The 24,585-nt window shown below is 54.8% G+C and overlaps 1 protein-coding gene and 1 pseudogene across 1 annotated transcript in view; both read right to left on the reverse strand.

Annotated features, from left to right (window-relative positions):
* Positions 1-673: 673 nt before the first annotated feature.
* The window catches only part of LOC146422059 (protein-tyrosine kinase 2-beta-like), a 58,098-nt gene continuing 34,186 nt past the window's right edge, over positions 674-24,585 (reverse strand). The window contains exons 19-31 of the mRNA XM_085046752.1: positions 10,447-10,547; positions 10,269-10,358; positions 9,277-9,481; positions 7,947-8,055; positions 7,790-7,855; positions 6,945-7,087; positions 5,418-5,553; positions 4,157-4,192; positions 3,833-3,860; positions 3,524-3,570; positions 2,556-2,699; positions 1,617-1,697; positions 674-1,531 (exon numbers count right to left, since the gene is read on the reverse strand). Of these exons, the coding sequence (XP_084902878.1) occupies positions 1,316-1,531; positions 1,617-1,697; positions 2,556-2,699; positions 3,524-3,570; positions 3,833-3,860; positions 4,157-4,192; positions 5,418-5,553; positions 6,945-7,087; positions 7,790-7,855; positions 7,947-8,055; positions 9,277-9,481; positions 10,269-10,358; positions 10,447-10,547 (1,402 nt within the window). The 3' untranslated portion in view covers positions 674-1,315. The remainder of the gene's footprint in view (positions 1,532-1,616; positions 1,698-2,555; positions 2,700-3,523; positions 3,571-3,832; positions 3,861-4,156; positions 4,193-5,417; positions 5,554-6,944; positions 7,088-7,789; positions 7,856-7,946; positions 8,056-9,276; positions 9,482-10,268; positions 10,359-10,446; positions 10,548-24,585) is intronic.
* LOC146422060 (uncharacterized) overlaps positions 22,640-24,585 on the reverse strand; it is a 2,813-nt pseudogene continuing 867 nt past the window's right edge.

A 24,585-nucleotide genomic window follows, 5' to 3' on the forward strand; every position in this document is an offset into this window, starting at 1 on the left:
ACTGCATCATTCCAGGGGGGTGGGGATGACCAGGCATGGATAAAATCCGGGAATTATGGAATTATTTCGGTTGGGAAAGCTCTCAAGGCTGAGTCCAACCATTCCCAGCACTGCCAAGGCCACCACTGATCTATATCCTCCCAAATCCACCGGGATTTAAATCCCTTCAGGAATGGGGACTCCACCACTACCCTGGGCTGGAAAAGACTTTTCAGGCTGGAATTGTTCCCAATATCCAACTAAACCTCCCCTGGCACAGCTTGAGATCATCCCCATTCCCATCCCATCCCATCGGAGCAGATCCCGATCCCACCTGGCTGCACCCTTCTGGCATGGAATTCCAGAGGGAGCAGCTCCCTCCAGATCCTCCTTTTCTCCTCAGCCACTCCTGGTGCTCCAACCCCACTCCCAGCTCCATTCCCTTCCCCGGACACACTCCTTGTCCTTCTGGGAATGAGGGGCCACCACCCCAAACTCTGGGGTGACCCCAGCTGTGACCCCTATTTTGGGGGAAACCCCACTTAGGGTGGGAATGCTCATCCCATTCCATGGGCAAGGACACCATTCCCAAAATCCCAAGGAGAAGTCTCAGAGCTCCGAGCATCCCAACCACTCCGCTTTCCAGGGAAATTCCAGGGGATGGGGGTGACAGGAAGGACAGGCCACAGCAGGATTTGGCGCATGGTTTATCTCAGCCAGAATAAACTGGGAAAACTGCGGGAAAAACGCTGGGGAAAAGCCCGAACCGCCTGGCTCCCGGCCGGAAGCACAAACCCGACAGAGCCGCGGTTTTGCTGGCGGAGCTCACACAAAACTCGGGAAAAACGCGGCTGGAAGAGGCACCATTCCCCAGGCTCGTGTCCCCCAAGGCCGCGATCCATGGGGAGCTCATCCCTGCCCGGATTCCGCAGGCTCCGGAAGGGAATCCCGCTTCCCGCCATTAAATAAACTCTGCTATACAATGTACAAGGAGAACTCCGACGGCATTCCGGCGGGAATTCCGGCCTCCCCCAAAATCCGTGCCCTCGGCCCCAAAATCCAGGTCCCCGTCCCGCCGTGCCGCCCGCGGCCGTCCGCGCTCGGAGGATGGATCCATGGATACAGCCGGGAAGCTGCCGAGCCGGGGGGATCTTCATCCGCCGGATCACCCCCCCAGCCCTTTTCCAGGGGAAAAACCACCGGGAAAAGCCTCCCGTCTCCCGAAGAGCAACGCGACACTGACAGACACGAGCGGCTGGGAAGAGGGAGAGCGGGAAAACCGCGGGAAAACCACGGGAGACACACAAAAGCCGGGATCCACCGGCACGGAATTCCCTCATTCCGGGCACGGCTTGGCCAGGTTGGCCTGGAGCTTGGCTTGGTCCACGGCGTCCAGGAGGTTCTTGGCGTCCACGGCCAGGGTGTGGGAAGCCGTCAGCATCTGCCGCTGGAATTCCGCGCTGAGGGAAGTGCCGGAATTCTGCTGCGCCAGGCGCATCTTGCTGATCAGGTTGGCCAAGTCCTTGTTGAGCAGCTTCTGGGTGCCCTCGATCTGGCCGGGATTTTCGGGAATTCAGAGGGAATCCCACCGGAATGTCACCCCCCCCACACCCCGTTCCCGCCATTCCCGCTCCTACCTCGGTGCGGGAAGTGTCCGGAAGGTCGGGAAGGATCTCGTCGACGCTCCCGATCAGCTTCCGTAGGGAGAGGCCGACGTTCTGGGGGAGGGAAGGGTTGGGATGGATCCAGGATGGATCCAGGGATGGATCTGGGTGATTCCCAGTGGGAATGGTTTGGGTGGCTGAGGGGAGAATTCCATTCGGGAGAGGGGAGTGGTGGGAGAATCTCCCACTGTTGAGCCAAGGAGCCAATGGAGGAGCTGGGAATGCTGGGAATTTTCCCAACATTGAGCCAAGAATACACTGGAGGAACTGGGAATGTGGGAGAATCTCCCACCATTGATCCAAGGATCCAATGGAGGAGCAGGGAATGCTGGAATTGCATCCATCATTCATCCATGGATACAGTGGAGGAGCTGGGAATGCTGGGATTGCTCCCGCTATGGATCCATGGATCCAATGGAGGAGCAGGGAATGCTGGGATTACTCCTGCTGTTGATCCAAGGATACACTGGAGGAGCTGGGAATGCTGGGATTGCTCCTGCTATTGATCCAAGGATGCAATGGAGGAGGTGGGAATGCTGGGATTGCTCCTGCTATGGATCCATGGATCCAATGGACAAGCTGGGAATGCTGGGATTGCTCCTGCCTTTGATCCAAGGATCCAATGGACAAACTGGGAATGCTGGGATTGTTCCCACCATTGATCCAAGGATCCAATGGAGGAGCAGGGAATGCTGGGATTGCTCCTGCTATTGATCCGATGATCCAATGGAGGAGCAGGGAATGCTGGGATTGCTCCTGCTATTGATCCAACGATCCAAAGAAGGAGCTGGGAATGCTGGGATTGCTCCCTCCCATGGACACAACCCCTTCCCGAGAAAAACGTCTGGTGGGAGCCACTCAGGAGCCTCATTCCCATCTCCCGCGGAATTCCAGGGGTGATCCCTGCCCTACCTTGACCACCAGGATGTATCCATCGGGAGGCACGTGGCTGATCTCGTTCTTCAGCTGCAGCACGGCGCGGACCAGATCCATGACATTCCCGTAGACGGGATCATCCGTGCGGTCCAGGTTGGCCGTGGGAGCTGGCTGGATGGACTGCCGGGAAACAGGGATACGGCAGGATCAGATGGATTCGGGGAAAAGAGGGAAAAACCAACACCTGGCTGGAGAGGCTGTGGTGTTCCCATCCCTGGAAGTGTCCAGGGAAAGGTTGGAGTAGCCTGGGATCGTGGGAGGTGTTGGGATTGGAATGGGATGGGATTGAAGGTCCTTCCCAACCAAAAATATTCCAGGATTCTGGGATCAAGGACACTCGGAATCCATCCAGAGGGATTTTTATGGAAGTCAGGGATGGAAAAGGGAAGGGAGATCCTTCCTGGAGTCCTGAGATTCCCAGTGAATTCCCTCAATCCTGAAATTCCTTCTCAGAGAGGAGTTGAGATGGGGATGGATCCAGTCTCGGGCTGGGAGAGCTGGGAATGCTCAGCTGGAGAAGGGAAGGATCCAGGGAATGCTCAGAGCCTTTTCCAGAGCTTTCCAGGAGAGCTGGAGAGGGATTTGGGAAAAGGGATGGAGAGACAGGAGACAGGGAATGGCTTCCCAGTGGGAAAGGGGAGCTTGGGCTGGGATGTTGGGAAGGAATTGCTGGCTGGGCTGGAGTTCCCAGGGAAGCTGTGGCTGCCCCTGGATCCCTGGGAATGTCCAAGGAAAAGTTGGATCATCCTGGATTGGTGGGAGATATCCCTGGGATGAGTTTTGCACCCAAACCACTCTGGAATTTTTTGGAACCCACTTCCCACCCGCAATCCCGATCCTGCTGGGTCTGCCTGACCCCTTCGGAGCTGGGAAGAGCAGGAAAATTCCCTTCCCGGGAATTCTGGAGGTGGAAAAGGAGGATCCAGACCCATCCCAGGTCTCACCTGAGCCCCAAGTCTGGGAGGCTTCTGGGGAGGCCCCGTGAATTGTGCTGCACCGGAGCGAGGAAAAGGAAGGAAAATCATTCCGTGGAAATGTGGGAATTCCGCAGGACCCATGGGATTTGTCCCACATCCCCTCCCCAACCTCCCCGCCCCATCCCAGCTTCCCACGGATCCCATTCCCACCCCCAGGAGAAGCAGCTCCTCCCTAAATGTGTCCCTCAGGAATGTGGGATTTCATCCCTGGAATATCCAGGGAAACATTCCCGAGAATCCCAACAGCCCAAAGAGGGAATTCCACAGGGAACTCACTGTAATCCGTCTCCTTCTCCGGGAGAAGCTGCGGAAGGGGAAAGAAAATCGGGAATTAGAGGCTCCAAATCCGGGATGGAGGGAGGGAAGAGGGAGGAGGCATCGCCATTCCCTCCTGGAGCGTGGGGAAGGATCGGGGAATCCACCCCGCCAGGATATCCAATATTCAGGATAATTTTCCCAAATAAATAATAAATAAATAAATAAATATTGGCCACCCATGGAAAAGGGAATGAAGAGCTTCAGATATTCCCAAAAAAAAAGCGGGGGTGGACCCAAAACTGGCCCAGCCTGGATTTTCCAGGGATTGCTGGAATCACTCACCGGAGGAATGTTGTTGTTCATGAACACCGTGGGATCCTGGGAAAGGGGGAAAAGGTTGTGTGAGGCATGGGAAAAAGGGAGGAAATGGGGAAAAATGGGGGAAAAAGGGGGGAAAAAGGGTGAAAAAAAAGGGAAGAGAGGGAGGGAAAGGGAAAAAGGGAAAGGTGAGAAAAGGGGGAAAAGGAAAGAAAAATGGGGAAAAGGGGTGGGGAGGGAAATCAGGATTTCCTAATTTCCGGGAGACTCCTGGAACATTTCCCCCAGGAAAGGAGCACTGCAGGATCCAGGAATTTGGGATGGGGAAGGGATTTTTTTTTCCCCAGGAAGCAGGAATTTGCTTTCTCAAAATCCCAATCCCCAAAACATTAAGAAATCCATTAAAATGCAGCTGGAAGTGCTTTAAAATCGCCCAAAATTCCAAATGTTCCTTTGGATATGGAGCAGCTCCAGGGGAGTTTGACAGGGCTGGAAAATGAAGGGATGCCAAAGGTTTGGCTGCCAGAGGAGCTGTTTTTCCATGGAAAAATTGGCTTTTCCAGCCAGGAATGGCTTTTCCACCTCCTTCTTCCCTGGGAGGGTGGGGAGGGGCTGGGATGGAATTCTGAGAGAATCCATGGCTGCCTCTGGATCCCTGGGAATGTCCAGGGAAAGGCTGGAGCAGCCTGGGATGGTGGGAAGTGTCCCTGGAATGGGATGGGATTGAAGGTCCTTTTCCAACCAAAAATATTCCGGGATTCTGGGATCAAGGACACTCAGAATCCATCCAGAGGGATTTTTATGGAAGTCAGGCATGGAAAAGGGAAGGGAGATCCTTCCTGGAGTCCTGAGATTCCCAGTGAACTCCCTCAATCCCAAAATTCCTTCTCAGAGAGGAATTGGGATGGGGATGGATCCAATCTCAGGCTGGGAGAGCTGGGAATGCTCAGCTGGAGAAGGGAAGGATCCAGGGAATGCTCAGAGCCTTTTCCAGAGCTTTCCAGGAGAGCTGGAGAGGGATTTGGGAAGGGGGATGGAGGGACAGGAGACAGGGAATGGCTTCCCAGTGGGAAAGGGGAGATTTGTTGGGATGTTGGGAAGGAATTGCTGGCTGGGCTGGAATTCCCAGGGAAGCTGTGGCTGCCCCTGGATCCCTGGGAATGTCCGAGGATGGATTTGGATCCCCCTGGGATCGTGGGAGATATCAGGGCTGGAACAGGATGGGATTTAACCTCCTTCCTACCCAACCATTCCATGATTCCCGAGGAATTCCGGGATGGCTCACCAGGCTCTTCACCTCCTGCCGCAGCCACCGATCGTCCTCCAGCATCTCCCGCTGCTGCCTCTCCATCGCCTGCTCCCGGAGCCTCTCCAGCTCCAGCAGCTGCTGCCCCTCCTCCCGGCTGCTCAGCCGCAAATCCCTCCTCCTGCAGCCCGGGATTTGGGGTCAGGAGGCGGAATTCCCAAAATTCCGGAGCGGGAATGTCGCTCCGTTTGTGAGGATTGTGACCCAGAGTGGGGAAAAGGGGGAGAAAGGGGGATAAAGGTGGGATAAAGGAGAAAAAGGGGGAAAAGAGAAAAAAGGGGGGAAATGGGGGAAAATGGGGAAAGAAGGAAAAAAAGGGAAAAGGAGGAAAAAGGGGAAAAGGAGAAAACAGGAGGGAAAGAGGGGGGGAAAAGGAGGATAAAGGAGAAAAAAAGGGGAAAAGTGGATAAAAATGACAAAAGGGGGGAAATAGGGGAAAAGGGGAAAAGAGAAAAAAGGGGGGAAAGGAGGAAAAAGGGGAAAAGAAGGAAAAAGGGGAGAAGGAGGAAACATGGGGATAGAGGAGAAAAAAGGGGAAAAGTTGGAAAAAAGGGCAAAGGGGGGAAAAGGCAGAAAAGGGGGGAAAAGGTAGGATAAAGGAGAAAAAAAGGAGGAAATGGGGAAAAAAGGAGGAAATGGGGGAGAAATGGGATAAAGGAGAAAAAAGGGGAAAACTAGAAAAAGGTGGAAAAGGAGAGAAAGACGGGAAAGAAAAAAGGGATGAAGGAGAAAGAAGGGGGAAAAGGAGGGAAAAGGGGAAAGGAGGAAAAAGGGAATAAGGGAAGAAAATGGGGATAAAGGAGAAAACAAGGGAAAAGGAGGGAAAAGGGGAAAAGAAGGAAAAAGGAGAGAAAAAGGGAGGGAAAGGGGGAGAAGGGAGGGAAGAGGGGGAAGGGAGAAAAAAGGAGAGAAAAAATGGGGGGAAGGGGGGAAAAGGGAGAAAAAAGGAGAGGAAAAAGGGGGGAAAGAGGGGGGAGAAAGGGGAAAAAGGGGGAAATCTAGGGAGAAATCGGATTTCCAGCAGGGAGAGTCAGCCACATCTCCCAGCACCACATTCCAGCCCAGCGGGAAGCGGCTCATTCCCGCCGGGATAGACGCGCCGGCACCGCGGCATTCCCGGCACACCGGCTCGGAGCATCCCGAGAAATCCCGGCAGAAATTTTGGGATAACAGCCGCCGAGCTGGAAAATCCCCCTCGGGAATCTTGGGTGAGATCCCAACACCGAGCCCGAGGAGCACCAGCCATGCATTCCATGCTCATTTTTCGGGAACGCCATGCCGGCGGCTCATCCCACAAAATCCGGGATATGGGGAGAACATGCATGGAGACATCCCAAAGGTTGATCCTTCCATTGGGAACGGGATTTGACCCTCCCACGGCATCCGACGGGAACACCACTGAGCGGGAAGCAGCGAGAAGCAGCGGGAAGCAGCGACGGCGGAAAGCAGATCCCAACGGGAGCGTTGCGGCGGATCGGGAATCCCTCCGGATTGGCGAATCCCGACGGGAATTCCGGGCTTACCCTCATGCTGTGGCGCTTGAAGACGTTGTGGCGGCTGGGAGGCGGCGTGCGCCGGGAATTGGCCGGGCTCGGGAATTCCGCGGGACTGGCGAGGGTGGGAGAGCTGGCGCAGAGCCCCTCCGGAACCTGGGAATGCGGGAACGGCGCGGGAGCGGCGGCGGGAGCGGAGCAGGCACGGAACGAGCCCACGGAAAAGGTTAGACACACGGACAGAGCGGGAGCGCGGGAAGAGCGGGAATTTGGGAATGGGATAGGCCTGTCCTGAAAAATGGCCTCCGAAGAGGTTTGGGGGCTCATCCGGAGAAATCGGGAATGGCTGAGGGAGCTGGGAAAGCTCAGCCTGGAGAAAAGATGGGAATTTTCTCCGGAATTCCCTCCCAGAATGGGGCAGCCGGGTGGGATCGGGATTTGCTCCCAGGAAATGAGGGATGGGATGAGAGGGAATGGCTTCCAGCTGTGCCAGGGGAGTTGGGAATAATTCCCATTATATATGGATATTGGGAATAATTCCAGCCTGGAAAAGTCCATCCACGCCTGGCACAGCTGGAGTGGTGGATGAATCCCTAATCCTGGATGGATGGAAATCCCTGTGGATTTTTGGGATCAGTGCTGGGAATGGTTGGACTCCACGGGTTCTGTGGGATTTTCCAACCTCAACGACTCCATGATTCCCAGATGGACCAATCCTGGAGCAGGAAGCGCTCCTGGTCCCACTGGAATGGTGGCACTCGGTGGTGACGCGGAGCACCTCGGATCCCAAAATCCACGACATTCCCGGGCTCTCCCATTCCCAAACCCCCGTGGGATTCTCCAGCCCTGCAGCCTCACCTGGAATTGCAGCCTGGGAGCCAGGAGGTTATTCTGGGATGGCGGCTTGTACATGGCTCTGCTGGGCTGCGGGAACGGGAAAAAGAGGGAATTCCTCCAGATCCGATCCGGGAAATCCCATTTGTGATTCCCGCGGAGGGCTTGGACTCATCCCCACCTTGGGAGGTGGCTCCTGGAATGCCGGCGGCTCCAGGATTTTGGGAGGTCGGTGCCGGTTGTTCCTCTCCTGCTCCTTGGCCAGCTCCTTCTCCATCAAGTAAATGTCACTGCGGGGAGGGGACAATCCTGGAATTGGGAATTCCCACCTTTCCTGCTTCTCTCTCACCCCAGATGCAGGAGTTGACAATCCTGGAATCGGGAATTCCCGCCTTTCCCTCTTCTCCCTCACCCCGGATTCCCAGCTCACCTCAAGCTGCAAAGGAACTCCTGGAATTTGGGCTTAGAGGAGCCTTGGAGACCCTTTGGAGAGCTTTTCCCAGGAAGCAAAGCCCTTCAATTCCATCCTCTTCCAAAGGGTCTCCAAAGGGTCTCCAATGTTCCTCCAAGCCCAAACTTAGCCAGAAAAATTCCCAAAACCTGGCCATTAAAACTCCTGATCCAAAACCTTTCCCAGCTTTTCACCCAACATTCCCACTTCTCCATCCCTCCAGCATTCCCAGCTCATCTCAGGCTGCAAAGCAGCTCCTGGAATTTGGGCTTAGAGGAGCCTTGGAGACCCTTTGGAATGGAAGTGTTTTGCTTCCTGGGAAAAGGTCTCCGAATCTCCTCTAAACCCAAATTTCTCCACAAAAATTCCGGATCCAAAACCTTTTCCAGCATTTTCCCCGACATTCCCACCCCTCCATCACACCATGGATCCTCCAGCATTCCCAGCTCACCTCAGGCTGCAAAGTCTCCAGAGGAGCACTGGAGACCCTTTGGGATGGAAGTGTTTTGCTTCCTGGGAAAAGGTCTCTGATGCTCCTCCAGACCCAAATTTTTCCATAAAAACTCCTGATCCAGAGCCTTTCCCAGCTTTTCCCCCACATTCCCATCCCTCCATCACACCATGTATATTCCAGCATTTCCAGCTCACCTCAGGCTGCAAAGTCTCCAGAGGAGCACTGGAGACCCTTTGGGATGGAAGTGTTTTGCTTCCTGGGAAAAGGTCTCTGATGCTCCTCCAGACCCAAACTTGGCCATAAAAACTCCTGATCCAAAACCTTTCCCAGCTTTTTCCCCCAAATTCCCATCCCTCCATTCCCCTATGGATCCTCCAGCATTCCTGGTTCACCTCAGGCTGCAAAGGAACTCCTGGAATTTGGGCTTAGAGGAGCCTTGAAGACCCTTTGGAATGGAAGTGTTTTGCTTCCCAGGAAAATGTCTCCGAATCTCCTCTAAACCCAAATTTCTCCACAAAAACTCCAGATCCAAAACCTTTTCCAGCATTTTCCCTGACATTCCCACCCCTCCATCCCACCATGGATATTCCAGCATTCCCAGCTCACCTCAGGCTGCAGACCAGCTCCTGGAATTTGGGCCGTTCCCCAGGATCGTAGTCCCAGCAGCGCGTCATGAGGGTGTAGAGGACGGGAGGGCACAGGTCGGGCTTGGGGAGTCGATCCCCCTTTTCCAGGACTCCGATCACATCCTTGTTTTCCAGCCAGAAGAACGGCTGCTTCCCGTAGCTCAGGATCTCCCACATGCACACGGCTGTTGGGTAGACCGGGACAACCTCAAATTCCCGGGAATTCCCTGGAATCTGCCCCTTCCCGGGGTTTTGGGGTTTTTTTGAGGTGGGACACTTGGCCACTTGGGATTCCTGGGTGGGAATTTTGGGAACTCCCCCCAAGTTTGGGGTCAGCAATATTTCCTCAAATCCCTCATTTTTCCCTGTATCTGTATCCCTGCCTGCCAGTATTTGGGATTTGGGAATTCTGGCATTTAGGATCTGGGATTTGGGATTTATGATTTGGGATCTGGGGGCTTGGACATCAGGATTTTGGGGATGGGCGGATGGGAAGGGGATGGATATTTGGAGTGGGAAGAGTTTAACTCATCCCAAAACTTCCCTAAAATCCCTGGAGGAGGAGGAGGAGGAAGAACCTAACAAGGGTTGAATGGAAACCCTTCCCTAGCATGGCTTCTCCCAGGGAAAAAGTTGGGATAATCTGCCATTCTGGAGTGGGATTTGTCCCTGTGCATGCCATGGGAAGAGGATGAATCCCAAAATCCCACTCTGAATCCCGGGATCCCATTCCATCCCCTGTTCGTGCCACAGAAAACTGATAAATCCCAAGATCCCACTCTGAATTCCAAGATCCCACTCTGAATCCCAGGATCCCACTCTGAATCCCAGGATCCCACTCTGAATCTCAGGATCCCACTCCGAATCCCACAATCCCACTGAATCCCATTCTGAATCCCAGAATCCCACTCCAAACCCCAGGATCCCACTCCGAATCCCAGGATCCCACTCCACCCCAATCCCAGCACCCACCGAACATCCAGACGTCGCTGGCCGTGGTGAAGCGTCGGAAGTTGATGGATTCCGGCGCCATCCACTTGATGGGAAGGCGGGTGACAGAAGCTGGAAAGATCCAGGAATGATCCAGATCTCCGCCTCATTCCCACCATCCGGAGAAATCCTCGGGAGCCCCAATCCCGTGGGATCCTACCTTTGTAATATTCCTCATCCTCGATGTAGCGGGAGAGGCCGAAGTCTCCGAGTTTGACGCATTCCGGAGAGGCCACCAGGATGTTCCTCACGGCGATGTCCCTGCGGGGAGAGAAGGGCTTGGATTGTTGGGATTGGGATGGGATAATGGGATGGGATAATGGGATGGGATGGGATGGGATGGGATGGGATGGGATGGGATGGGATGGGATGGGATGGGATGGGATGGAGATGGAGATGGGATGGAGATGGAGATGGGATGGAGATGGGATGGAGATGGGATGGAGATGGGATGGGATGGGATGGAGATGGGATGGAGATGGGATGGAGATGGGATGGAGATGGGATGGGATGGGATGGAGATGGGATGGAGATGGGGAACAGATGGAAATGTGATGGAAAACAGATGGATAATGGATGGAGAATGGACAGAAAACGGATGGATAATGGATGGATAATTGATGGAAAACGGATGGAGAATGGACAGAAAACGGATGGATAATGGATGGATAATTGATGGAAAACAGATGGAAAATGGACAGAAAATGGATGGAGAACAGACAGAAAACAGATGGATAAGGGATGGAAAACGGATGGAAAATGGACAGAAAACGGATGGATAACAGATGGATAGCGGATGGAAAATGGATGGAGAATGGATGGATAATGGATGGAGAATGGATGGGGAATAGATGGAGAACAGATGGATAATGGACAGGGAATGGATGGAAAACAGATAGGGAAGGAGAATCCCCACCTTGACAACACCACTTCCCAAAAATTCCCCACCAAACCCTTCCCCCTCTCCCCATGCCCATTCCCAGTTCCCAGCACCTCCTCCCACCCATCCCAAATTCCACCAGACCCTGATCCCATCCCGAATCCCACCCGGCCCCAAATTCCATCCCATATCCCACCCAGCCTCGAGCCCATCCCTAGTCCCACCCGGCCTCAAATCCCATCCCAAATCCCACCCAGCCCTGATGCCATCCCCAATCCCACCCAACCCCAGTCTCATCCCGAATCCCACCAAACCCTGATCCCATCCCAAATCGTGCCCAGTCTCACTCCCATCCCAAATCCCACCAGACCCCGATCCCATCCCGAATCCCACCAGCTCCCAATCCCATCCCAAATCCCACCTGACCCTAAATCCCATCCCGAATCCCTCCAGATCCCAATCCCATCCCAAATCCCATCCAGCCCCGAATCCCATCCCAAATCCCACCGGACCCCGCTCCCATCCCGAATCCCACCTGACTCTAAATCCCAACCCGAATCCCACCCAACCCCAGTTCCATCCTGAATCCCACTGGATCCCACTCCCATCCCAAATCCCACCCGGCTCCCAATCCCATTGCGAATCCCACCTGACCCTAAATCCCATCCCGAATCCCACCCAACCCTGACCCCATTCTACATCCCACCCGACCCCAATCCCATCCGTAATCCCACACAGCCCCAATCCCGTCCCAAATCCTGTTGGATCCCAATCCCATCCCGAATCCCGCCGGATCCCGTTCCTGCTGACCTGTGGACGCAGCTGAGAGCCTCCAGGTAAGCCAAGGCTTTGCCCACCTGCAGCGCGAACAGCACCAGCACAGGCACCGGCGGCCGCTGCCGCTCCAGGTACTGCCCCAGCTGCAACCGCAAATTCCCGCCGGGATCAGCGCCGGAATTCCGGCGGGAATGCCGGGATGGGGGCGGGAACGGGGTCTGACCTCTCCGTAGGGATAGAGCTCCATGACGATCCAGGTGGGCTCGTCCTCGGCGATGCCGATGAGCTTCACGATGTGCGGGTGGTCCAGCTTCTTCATCAGCACTGCGGGAATGGCGGAATTGCCGCCTCGGAATGGGGAATTCCCGGTTCTGGGAGTCCTGATCCCTGTCCTGGGTGCTGTGGGATTCCCACCTCGGAATTCCGGATTCTGGGAGTCCCGGTCCCTCTCCCAGGGGCTGTGGAACTCCCACCTTGGAATTTTCAATTTTGGGAGTCCTGATCCCTGTCTCAGGGGCTGTGGAATTCCCACCTCGGAATGGGGAATTCCCGATTCCGGGAGTGCCAATCCCTGTCCTTGGGACCGTAGAATTCCCAACTCAGAATGGGGAATTCCTGATTGCAGGAGTCCCAATACCTATCCCAGGAACTGTGGAATTCCCGCCTTGGAATGGGGAATTCCCAATTCCGGAAATCCTAATCCCTGTTCCAGGGGCTGTGGAATTCCCAATTTGGAATGGAGAATTCCCAGTTCCAGGAGTCACAATCCCTGTCCCTGGGCCTGTGGAATTCCCGCCTCGGAATTCCCAATTCCAGGAGTCCTGATCCCTGTCCAGGAGCTATGGAATTTCCAACTCAGAATGGGGAATTCCCAATCCTGGGAGTCCCGATCCCTGTCCCATGGGCTGTGGAATTCCCACCTCAGAATGGGGGAATCCCGATTTTGGAAATCCCAATCCCTGTCCCGGGGGCTGTGGGATTCCCACCTCAGAATTCTCAGTTTCGGGAGTCCTGATCCCTGTCTCAGGGGTTGTGAAATTCCTGCCTTGGAATGGGGAATTCCCAGTTCCAGGAGTCACAATCCCTGTCCCAGGGGCTGTGGAATTCCCACCTCGGAATTCCCAATTCTGGGAGTCCCAATCCCTGGTCTAGGGGCTGTGGAATTCCCACCTCAAAATGAGGAATTCCTGATTTTGGAAATCCCAATCCCTGTCCTGGGGGCTGTGGTATTCCCACCTCAGAATTCCTGATTCCAGGAGTCCCAATCCCTGTCCCTGGGCCTGTGGAATTCCCAAATCAGTCTGGGGAATTCCTGATTCTGGAAATCCTAATCCCCGTCCCGGGGGCTGTGGAATTCCCAACTCAGAATGGGGGATCCCAATTCCAGGAATTCCAATCCCTGTCCCAGGGGATGGAGGCAGAGAGAGAGGAATGCCTGGGATTTTCCAAAGGGGTTAGATCTCCTGGTTTTTAGGATCGATGGCCTCACCTGGGAATTCCAGCAGGAATTCCAGCAGCTTCCCCCTTCCAATAATCCCTTCCCATAATCTGGGGGTTTTTGGGATCCTATCCCAGGTGTCTCGGCATGGATTGACTCCCTTTTCCCCAGTCCAGCATTCCAAAGGCCACTTCTCCCCAAAAAGCCACCGGGAGATGCCAGGACAAGGTTGTGTCATCCTGTCCCCACCCACGTGAGCCCTGAGTGGGATCTTATCCCAGAAAACCCTGGCAGAACACTCGGGATCCCAAAAAAAACCCAGCAGGACCCTCAGGATCCTAAAAAAACCCCAACAAAAACCTCAGGATCCCAAAAAACCCAGCAGGACACTCAGGATCCAAAAAAACCCCAGCAGGGCCCTCAGGATCCTAAAAAACCCAGCAGAACACTCAGGATCCCCAAAAAACACAGCAGGACTCTCGGGATCCCAAAAACCCCCACAGAACCCTCGGGATCCCAAAATACCCCAGCAGGACCCTCAGAACCCCAAGAAGAACCCAACAGGAACCCCCTTGAGATCCCAAAAACCCCAGCAGGACCCTCGGGATCCCAAAAACCCCAGCAGGACCCTCGGGATCCCAAAAAACCCCAGCAGGACCCTCGAGACCCCAAAAACCCTGCAGAACCCTCGGGATACCAGCTTCACTCAGGAATTTTTCCCGGTTTTCCGGACTGCAATCCTTCTTGCAGGTCTTCACGGCCACGTTGATGCGCTCACCCTTCTGCTCAGAGAGGGAAAAGTGGGAATGGGATATCCCAAACCCCGCCCGGATCCCGGATTTGGGATGGCGGGGAAAGGGCGGGAATCTCACCGGGGTGGTGTAAATTCCCTCGTAGACCTCTCCGAAGAATCCTTCCCCGAGGATCCTGCCCAGTGCGACGTCATCCCGGGAAATCAAATAGTGCTGGACTTCGTGGGGATGGGAAGAGGGAAAAGGGGACTTTATCCCAAATCATTCCGAGGGCAGATCCCCCCCCGGGATAATCGGGAATATCCCTGGGTCTTCCCTCTCCATCCATGAGGATCCATGGATCTGGCCTCTCCATCATTCCAAGGATCCATGGATCTGCCCTTTCCATCCATGAGGATCCATGGATCTGCCCTCTCCATCATTCCCACATGGATCCATGGATCTGTGTGCTCCAACCATGAGGATCCATGGATCTGCCCTCTCTATCATCCCAAGGATCCATGGATCTGCCCTGTCCATCCATGAGAATTCATGGATCTGCCCTCTCTATCATCCCAAGGATCCATGGATCTGCCCTGTCCATCCATGAGAATTCATGGATCTGCCCTCTCTATCATCCCAAGGATCCATGGATCTGCCCTGTCCATCCATGAGAATTCATGGATCTGCCCTCTCTATCATCCCAAGGATCCATGGATCTGCCCTGTCCATCCATGAGAATTCATGGATCTGCCCTCTCTATCATCCCAAGGATCCATGGATCTGCCCTGTCCATCCATGAGAATTCATGGATCTGCCCTCTCTATCATCCCAAGGATCCATGGATCTGCCCTTTCCATCCATGAGGATCCATGGATCTGCCATCTCCATCATTCCCACACAGATCCATGGATCATGTCCTGTCCATCCATGAGAATCAGTGGATTCTGCCCTCTCTATCATTCCCACAAGGATCCATGGATCTGCCCTGTCTATCATCCCAAGGATCCATGGATCTGCCCTCTCCATCCATGAGGATCCATGGATCTGCCCTATCATTCCCACAAGGATCCATGGATCTGCCCTGTCCATCATTCCAAGGATCCATGGATATGGATCTGCCCTCTCCATCCATGAGAATCCATGGATCTGTGTGCTCCAACCATGAGGATCCATGGATCTGCACTCTCCATCCATGAGGATCCATGGATTTGCCCTCTCCATAATTCCAAGGATTCATGGATCTGCCCTCCCCATCCACGAGAATCCATGGATTTTCCCTCTCTTTCCATGAGGATCCATGGATCTGCCATCTCCATCATTCCCACAAGGATCCATGGATCTGCCCTCTCCATCCATGAGGATCCATGGATTTTGCCCTTTCCATCATTCCCACATGGATCCATGGATCTGCCCTTTCCATCCATGGGAATCCATGGATCTGCCCTCTCCATCATTCCCACAAGGATCCATGGATCTGCCCTCTACATCTTTCCAAGGATCCATGGATCTGTGCTCTCCATTGTTCCCACAAGGATCCATGGATCTGCCCTGTCCATCATTCCAAGGATTCATGGATCTGCCCTCTCCATCCATGTGGATCCATGGATCTGCCCTCTCCATCATTCCCACACAGATCCATGGATCCTGTCCTCTCCATCCATGAGAATCAATGGATTCTGCCCTCTCTATCATTCCCACAAGGATCCATGGATCTGCCATGTCCATCCATGATAATCCATGGATTCTACCCTTTCTATCTATGAAGATCCATGGATCTGCTCTCTCCATCATTCCAAGGATCCATGGATCTTCCCTCTCCATCATTCCATAGATCTGCCCTCCCCTTCCATGAGAATCCATGGATCTGCCCTCTCCACCATTCCAAGGATCCATGGATCTGCCCCACGACTCATGCCAGTTCCTCCAGGATGTTCTGAGGTGTTCAGTGAGGATGGGACAGGAATTTGGGATGGGCAGGAGGAACTGGGACACCTCAGCCGGAGAATTCCCAGGGGAAGCACCTACTTCCAGATCTTGGCCTTGAGGATTCATCCAGGATTTCGGCGTAAATATCGGAATCTGGGGAAAAACGGGGTGTGGGATTGGGATCAGGAAGCTCATTGGTTGGGGGGGTTTTCCAGCATCTCCAGAGGGTCTGGAGCTCCTCCAGGATGCTTGGAGGCATCCCAACCCTCTGGAAAAGAGCTGAGGGTGTCCAGCCTTCCCAAATCCCATATGGAATGTGTCCTAAATCTCTGCCCACACCCCAGGGATGATGGGAAGGGAGAAGAGACAAAAACTCACCCCCACTGATGCTGTGGGAAAACGTGGAAATCCTCTCCCCGAGATTCCTGAGGGTGGGAAGAGGGTCAGGGACCGGGATGGGGATAAGGAAGGATACCGGGGTCAGGAATCCTGGGAAAGGGTCAGGATCACTCACGGGGCTGGGATCTGCGGGAGGCTGATCCTCTTCTCCCGCTCTGCAGAGAGGAGAGGGAAAATTCCTGTCCCATTCTATCCCATCCCATCTCCGTCCCATCCCCATAACATGCAACCCAACCCATCCCAACTCCATTCCCATCCCATTGCCATCCCCACACCCATTCCAACTGCATCCCTTCTCATCTCATCCCATTCCATGAAAAGCCATCCCATCCCCATTGTCATCCCTATCCCATCCCATTCCATTCCAACTCCATTCCATCCCATGTCATCTCTACCCCATTCCGATGACATCCAAACCATCCCCACCCCACCCCATGCCATCACCATCTCCATCCCTATACCTATCCCATCCCTATCCCATTCAACCCTATCCTATCCCTATCCCATTCAACTCCATCCCATCCTAATCCCATCCCATCTCCATCCCATCCCAATCCTGTCCCATCTCCATCCCATCTCCATCTCATCCTAATCCCATCCCATCTCCATCCCATCCTAATCCCATCCTAACCCCATCCTAATTCCATCCCATCTCCATCCCATCCCCATCCCAATCCCATCCCAATCCCATCCCATCTCCATCCCATCTCCATCTCAACCCAATCCCATCCTAATCCCATCCCATCACAATCCCATCCCATCTCCATCCCATCCCTATCCCATCCTAATCCCATCCTAATCCCATCCCATCTCCATCCCCATCCCATCCTAATCCCATCCCATCTCCATCCCATCCCATCCCCATCCCATCTCCATCCCATCCTAATCCAATCCCATCCCATCTCCATCCAATCCCCAAAACATCCAACCCCACCCGATCCCACCACCCCTGGATTCCCACCTTTCCTCGGGAATACGATGAGCGATGTCTCCGAGCCCCCCTGGAGCCGGCAGTAGCCGTCGATGAGGTCGGCCATGTTTTCCGCCTCCGCCAGTGATGACGTCTTGATTGCCAGGGACTTGGGAATTCCAGGATGGGACGATGGATCAGCCCTTCTCCCACCCCATAGCCCATCCCAGTTTTCCACCATCATCCTTCCCACCATCCCGAGACCCCTGGAACAGCACTCCCAGCACTGGAGGAGCATTCCCAGGAAAGGGTTGGAACAGGGACATTCCTGAATTTTCAGGGATCATTTCCCCTTGACCAGGGTGGGAGATGGATGAGGCAGGATTTGCCAGAAGCTCCACAGGGATCCCACCAATCCCATCCATCCCACCCAGCATTCCCAGGATGCCCCAAATCCTCACCTAAGGGGCTGGAAATGGAGCTTCCCACAAATCCCGCCTGATCCCCAGGGATCCCACCCAGCCCACCCAGCATTCCCAGGAATTCTCTCCCAGCTCCTCACCGGGGGGGTTCCGCTGAGCCCCAGCTGCAGCAGAGCCTGGTCATCCTCCACTCTGGAGCACCGGATGGACTTGATGTCCCGGAATTCCGCCAGGCAGGTGGGCTGGGAAGGGGGAATCCGTCGGGAATTAAATCCATGCTGAGTTGAATCACTGATTCCGGATTAGGAACCCCCCAATTCCCAGCCCGGAATTCCCACCTTGGCGTCCTTGCTGGTCACCTGCCGGATGCCCTTGGGGCCGATGACCAAATCCACGGTGATGTTCCATCCTTGCTGGGGGCAGCCAGAGCAGAGGGAAATTGGGATGAGGAGTATCCCAAGGGTCAGGTCCCATCCCCATCCCATTCCCATTCCATGCCATGGAAAGCCATCCCATCCCCATCTTCATTCCCATCCCGTCCAGCCCCATTCCATCCCATCCCAACCCCATCCCATTCCCATCCCAATTCATCCCATCCTGATCCCACACCATCTCCATAAGACCCAACCCACAAAACATCCTACCCATCTCATTCCATCCCCAGAACATCCCAACTCCATCCCATCCCATCTCCATACCATGCCATGCCATGCCATCCCATCCAAATCCTCCTGCACTGCCATCCTCATCCTAATCCCACCCCAATCCTGCTCCATCCCATCCCATCCCATCCCATCGCATCCCATCCCAATCCTCCTGCACTACCATCCTATCACTATCCCAATCCTGTACTTTCATCCCATCCCAATCCGGATAGTGCACTTCCATCCCATCCCAATCCTTTGCTTCCATCCCATCCCACCCCATCCCATGCTCATCCCCATCCCCATCTCCATCCCCATCCCCATCCCATCATCTCACCCTATCCCATCTCAATCCTGCACTGTCCAACTCCATCCCATCCCACCCAAATCCATCCAACTCCATCCCATATCCCTTATCCCGTATCCCATATCCCATATGCTGTCTCCTATATCCCATATCCCGTAACCCATGATCCCATATCTCACATCCCATATCCCCTATCCTGTATCCTATACCCTGTATCCCATATCCCGTATCCTGTCTCCTATATCCCATATCCCATGATCCCCTATCCTATATCCCATATCCCTCATCCCCTATCCCACATCCCGTATCCCGTATGCCACATCCCACATCCCATATCCCATATCCTGTATCCCATGTCCCTTATCCCACATCCCATTATCCCACATCCCACATCCCATATCCCATATCCTATATCCCACATCCCACATCCCATTATCCCACATCCCACATCCCATATCCCGTATCCCATATCCCACATCCCATTATCCCATATCCCACACCCCATTATCCCATATCCCACGTCCCATTATCCCACGTCCCACATCCCACATCCCGCGCACGCACGACGAGCTGGCAGCGGAAGCTCTCCTGGTCGATGGGCGCGAAGGTGGCCAGGGTGTGCAGGAACTTGAGGACGCACTCCTCTTCCCGCAGCAGCGCGTACTGCTGGAACGTCTGCTGGATCATCTTCCGCAGCTGCCGCGGCTGCCGGGACACCCGCGGGGACACGGCGTCGGATACAGGAACAGCGGGATGGGGAGCGGGATGGGGCCGGACACACGGATGGACACGGGTGGGGTATGGGTATAGAGGAGTATGGGAATGTACATGGATACGGGGACATGGGCACGCATGGGCACGCATGGACACGCATGGACACGCATGGACACGCATGGACACGCATGGACACGCATGGACACGCATGGACACGCATGGACACGCATGGACACACAGGGATATGGGGATTCACATGGATACACATGGACACACATGGACACGCATGGACACATGGGGATATGGGGATTCACATGGATACAGGGACATGGACACACATGGAGACGGGGATATGGGGATTCACATGGATAGGGGACATGGATACACATGGATACACATGGACACATGGGGATATGGGGATTCACATGGATACAGGGACATGGACACACATGGAGACGGGGATATGGGGATTCACATGGATAGGGGACATGGATACACATGGATACACATGGACACATGGGGATATGGGGATTCACATGGATACAGGGACATGGACACACATGGAGACGGGGATATGGGGATTCACATGGATAGGGGACATGGATACACATGGACATGCATGGACACACAGGAATATGGGGATTCACATGGATACGGGGACATGGACACACATGGACACGCATGGACACATGGGGATTCACATGGATAGGGGACATGGACACACATGGACACACATGGACACATGGGGATATGGGGATTCACATGGATACAGGGACATGGACACACATGGACACATGGGGACACATGGGGATTCACATGGATAGGGGACATGGACACACATGAACACATGGGGATATGGGGATTCACATGGATACGCAACACAGATACACATGGATACACATGGACACACATGGGGACACACAGATGGACAAGCATGGACATAGGAGCATGGATGGGGATAGGGACACAGGGATATGGGGATGCACATGGATACGGGACATGGACACACACGGACATGCATGGACACGCATGGACACGCATGGACACGGGAGTGTGGGTGGGGATAGGGGCATAGGGATTTGGGAAGGCACATGGATACGGGACATGGACACACATGGACACACATGGACACATGGCGATATGGGGATTCACATGGATACAGGGACATGGACACACATGGATACACATGGACACACATGGGGACACACAGATGGACAAGCATGGACATAGGAGCATGGATGGGGATAGGGACACAGGGATATGGGGATGCACACGGATACAGGGACATGGACACACACAGATGCATGGTCACAGGTGCCCCCAGGTGTCCCACCCGTGTCCCAGCCGCGTCCCTCACCTTCAGGTTCTCCTGCATCTGGCTGGGGAAGAACAGGTCCAGCCCCACCTCCTTCCTGCGGAGCAGAGAATTCGGGGAATGTCAGCAGGAATTCCCAATCCTGGGGAGGTGTGAGGGTTCTGGGGGGAGTGGGATGGAGGAGACCGAGGGAAGGGGGAGCTGAGGGGAGATCTGGTGGGGAAAAGGGGGTGGAGGGTTCCCATCTCTCCTCTCCAAGGATGAGGAGCTGGAGGAGGATGTGGAGCTACAAGTGGATGAGGAGATGTGGGAAAAAGAGGAGGATGAGGAGGATGAGGAGGATGAGAAGTTGTGGAAAAAGAAGGAGCTGTGGGAGGATGAGGAGATGTGGGACAATGAGGAGGATGAGGAGATGTGGGACAATGAGGAGGATGAGGAGATGTGAGGAAATGAGGAGGGTGTGGATCTGAGGAGGATGAAAAGTTGAGAATATGGAGCTGCAGGAGGCTGAGGAACTAAAGGAGGACGAGAAGCTACGGGGTGAGCTGGAGGAGGATGAGGAACCACGAGAAGATGAGGAACAGAGGGAGGAGAAGGATGAGGAGGAGTTGTGGGATGATGAGGAGGATGAGGAGCCATGGGAGGATGAGGTGCTACAGGAGAATGGGGAGCTGCGGGAAGATGACAAAATGTGGGAGGATGAGGAGCTGTTGGAGGATGAGGAGATGTAGGAGAATGTGGAGATGTGGGAATATGAGAAGGATGAGGAGGATGAGAAGTTGTGGAAGAAAAAGGAGCTGTGGGAGAATGAGGAGCTACAAGTGAATGAGGAGGATGAGGAGTGGTTGGAGGCTGAGGAACCGTGGGAGGATGAGAAGTTGAGGAGGATGAGGAGCCATGGGAGGATGAGGAGCATGAGGAACAGGAGGATGAGAAGCCATGGGGTGAGCTGGAGGAGGATGAGGAACCATGAGCAGATGAGGAACAGAGGGAGGAGAAAGAGGAGGAGTTGTGGGAGGATGAGGAACTACAGGAGAATGGGGAGCTGCAGGAAGATCAGGAGATGTGGGAGGATGAGGAGGATGAGGAGCTGTGGGAGGATGGGGCGCCATGGAAGGATGAGGAGCGTGAGGAACAACAGGAGGATGAGAAGTTGTGGAAGCATGAGGAGCTGTGGGAAGATGAGGAGGATGAGGACCTACAAGTGCATGAGGAAGATGATGAGTTGTGGGAAAATTAGGAGGATGAGGAGTTGAGGAGGATGAGGAGCCATGGAAGGATGAGGAGCTGTGGGAGGATGAAGAGCCGTGGAAGGATGAGGAGCCATGGAAGGATGAGGAGCCATGGGAGGATGAGGAGCCATGGGAGGATGAGGAGCCATGGGAGGATGAGGAGCATGAGGAACAGGAGGATGAGAAGCCATGGGGTGAGCTGGAGGAGGATGAGGAACCATGAGCAGATGAGGAACAGAGGGAGGAGAAGGAGGAGGAGTTGTGGGAGGATGAGGAACTACAGGAGAATGGGGAGCTGCAGGAAGATCAGGAGATGTGGGAGGATGAGGAGGATGAGGATTTGAGGAGGATGAGGAGCCATGGGAGGATGAGAAGTTGAGAAGGATGAGAAGCCATGGAAGGATGAGGAGCGTGAGGAGCAACAGGAGGATGAGAAGCCATGGGATAAGCTGGAGGAGGATAAGGAACCACCAGAAGATGAGGAAAAGTGGGAGGAGGAGGAGGAGTTGTGGGGGGAGGAGAAGGATGAGAAGTTGTGGGAGGATGAGGAGCTGTGGGAGGATGAGGAAGATGATGAAGATGAGGAGCAGAGGGAGGATGACGAAGGCCACCAGCAGGTCCCTGCTGGGCTGAGGTGGAGGCTCCAGGCCCAGACTCACTCCAGGAACTCGAAGTTGGATTTCTTGTCCAAGGCGTTCTGGGGCATGTCCTTGTAGAACCTCCTGCGGGACCAAGGGACGGGGATATCGGCTGGTGACACGCGTCCCTCCATGTCCCCACATCTCCCATGTCCCTAAATCCCCCATAACCCCACATCCCCCATGTCCCTCATGTCCCCACATCCCCCATGTCCCTCATGTCCCCACATCTTCCATGTCCTTCTATGTCCCCACATCCCCATGTCCCTCTATGTCCCCACATGTCCCCACATCCCCATGTCCCTCTATGTCCCCACATGTCCCCACATCCCCATGTCCCTCTATGTCCCCACACCCCCACATCCCCCATGTCCCCCCAATGTCCCCACATCCCCCATGTCCCTCCATGTCCCTCCATGTCCCTCCATGTCCCTCCTTCCACCTCTGGAAGATCTGGACCTTCCCACCTCTTCCCCATCCCATTCCCATCCCCCAGACCTCCCATAGCAGCAGAGGGAACAAGAGGGACACGGGGACAGAGTGACACAGGGACAGACGGACACAAGGAGAGAAGGACAGAGGGACACAGGGACATGGGGAGAGAGGGACACAGGGACATAGCAGCAGAGGGACACAGGGACAGAGGGACAAAAGGAGAGAAGGACATGGGGACACAAGGAGAGAAGGACACGGGGACACAAGGAGGGAAGGACACGGGGACAAAGGGACACAAGGACAGAAGGACAGAGGGACACAGGGACATGGCAGCAGAGGGACACAGGGACAGAGGGAGAGAGGGACACAAGGAGAGAAGGACATGGGGACACGGGGACATGGGGACAGAAGGACACAAAGACAGAGGGACACAAGGACAGAAGGACACAGGGACATGGGGACAGAGAGACACAAGAGGGACACAGGGATACAGACACAGGGACAAAGGGACACAGAGGGACATGGACACAAAGACAGGGGGACACAAGGACAGAAGGACTCAAGGATGGAGGGAGAGAGGGACACGAGGACAGATGGACATGGGGACACAGGGACACAAAAACAGAGACATGCAGACACAGGGACAGAGACACAGGGACACGAGGAGAGAAGGACAGAGGGACACAGAGACACGAGGATATGGGGACACAAGGACATGGGGACACAAGGACGTGGGTACAGAGGGACATAGAGAAAGAGGGACATGGGGACACAAGGGCACAAGGACACAAAGACAGAGACAGAGGGAAACAAGGACACAGGGACACAAGGAGAGGACAGAGGGACACATAGGGATGCAAGGACATGGGGACAGAGGGACAAGGGGACATAGGAACATGGGGACAGAGGGGACACAAGATCAAGGGGACACAGAGACACAAGGACATGGGGACACACAGGGACACATGGAGATACATGGGGACAGATGGGGACAAGGGGACAGAGGGACACATGGAGACACATGGGGGCTCAGGGACACACAGAGACACAAGGGGACACATGGGGACACACGGGGACAAGGGGACACAGGGCCATACCGGAGCTCGAGGCAGCCAAGCTGCAGCGCCATGCCCTCGCTGACCTTGCTGGCGTAGCTCTGCATGTACTCGCTGCGGAGCTGTGGGGACAGCGTGTCACCCAGGGGACACCCAATGGACACCCACGGGGACACCCGGGGGACACCCACGGGGACAGTGGTGAGGACAATGGGGACAGAGAGGCAGGCAGAGGATGGAGACAGGGGATGGTGGTGGGAACGGTGGCAGAAGTGGCCAGGGAAGGTGACAGGGATGGTGACAGTGCACGGTGGCAAGAGTGCCAGGGATGGTGAAAGGGGACAGTGGCAGGGGTGGTGACAGGGAATGGGGACAGGCAATGGGGACAGAGAATGGTCACTAGGGGGTGGTGGCAGGGGATGGTGACAAAGATGGGGACAAGGATGGTGGCAGGGATGGTGACAGGGAGATAG

Source organism: Lichenostomus cassidix, unplaced genomic scaffold, assembly GCF_008360975.1.
Source record: "Lichenostomus cassidix isolate B80296 unplaced genomic scaffold, HeHo_3.0 HiC_scaffold_528, whole genome shotgun sequence".
Taxonomy (NCBI): Eukaryota; Metazoa; Chordata; class Aves; order Passeriformes; family Meliphagidae; genus Lichenostomus; species Lichenostomus cassidix.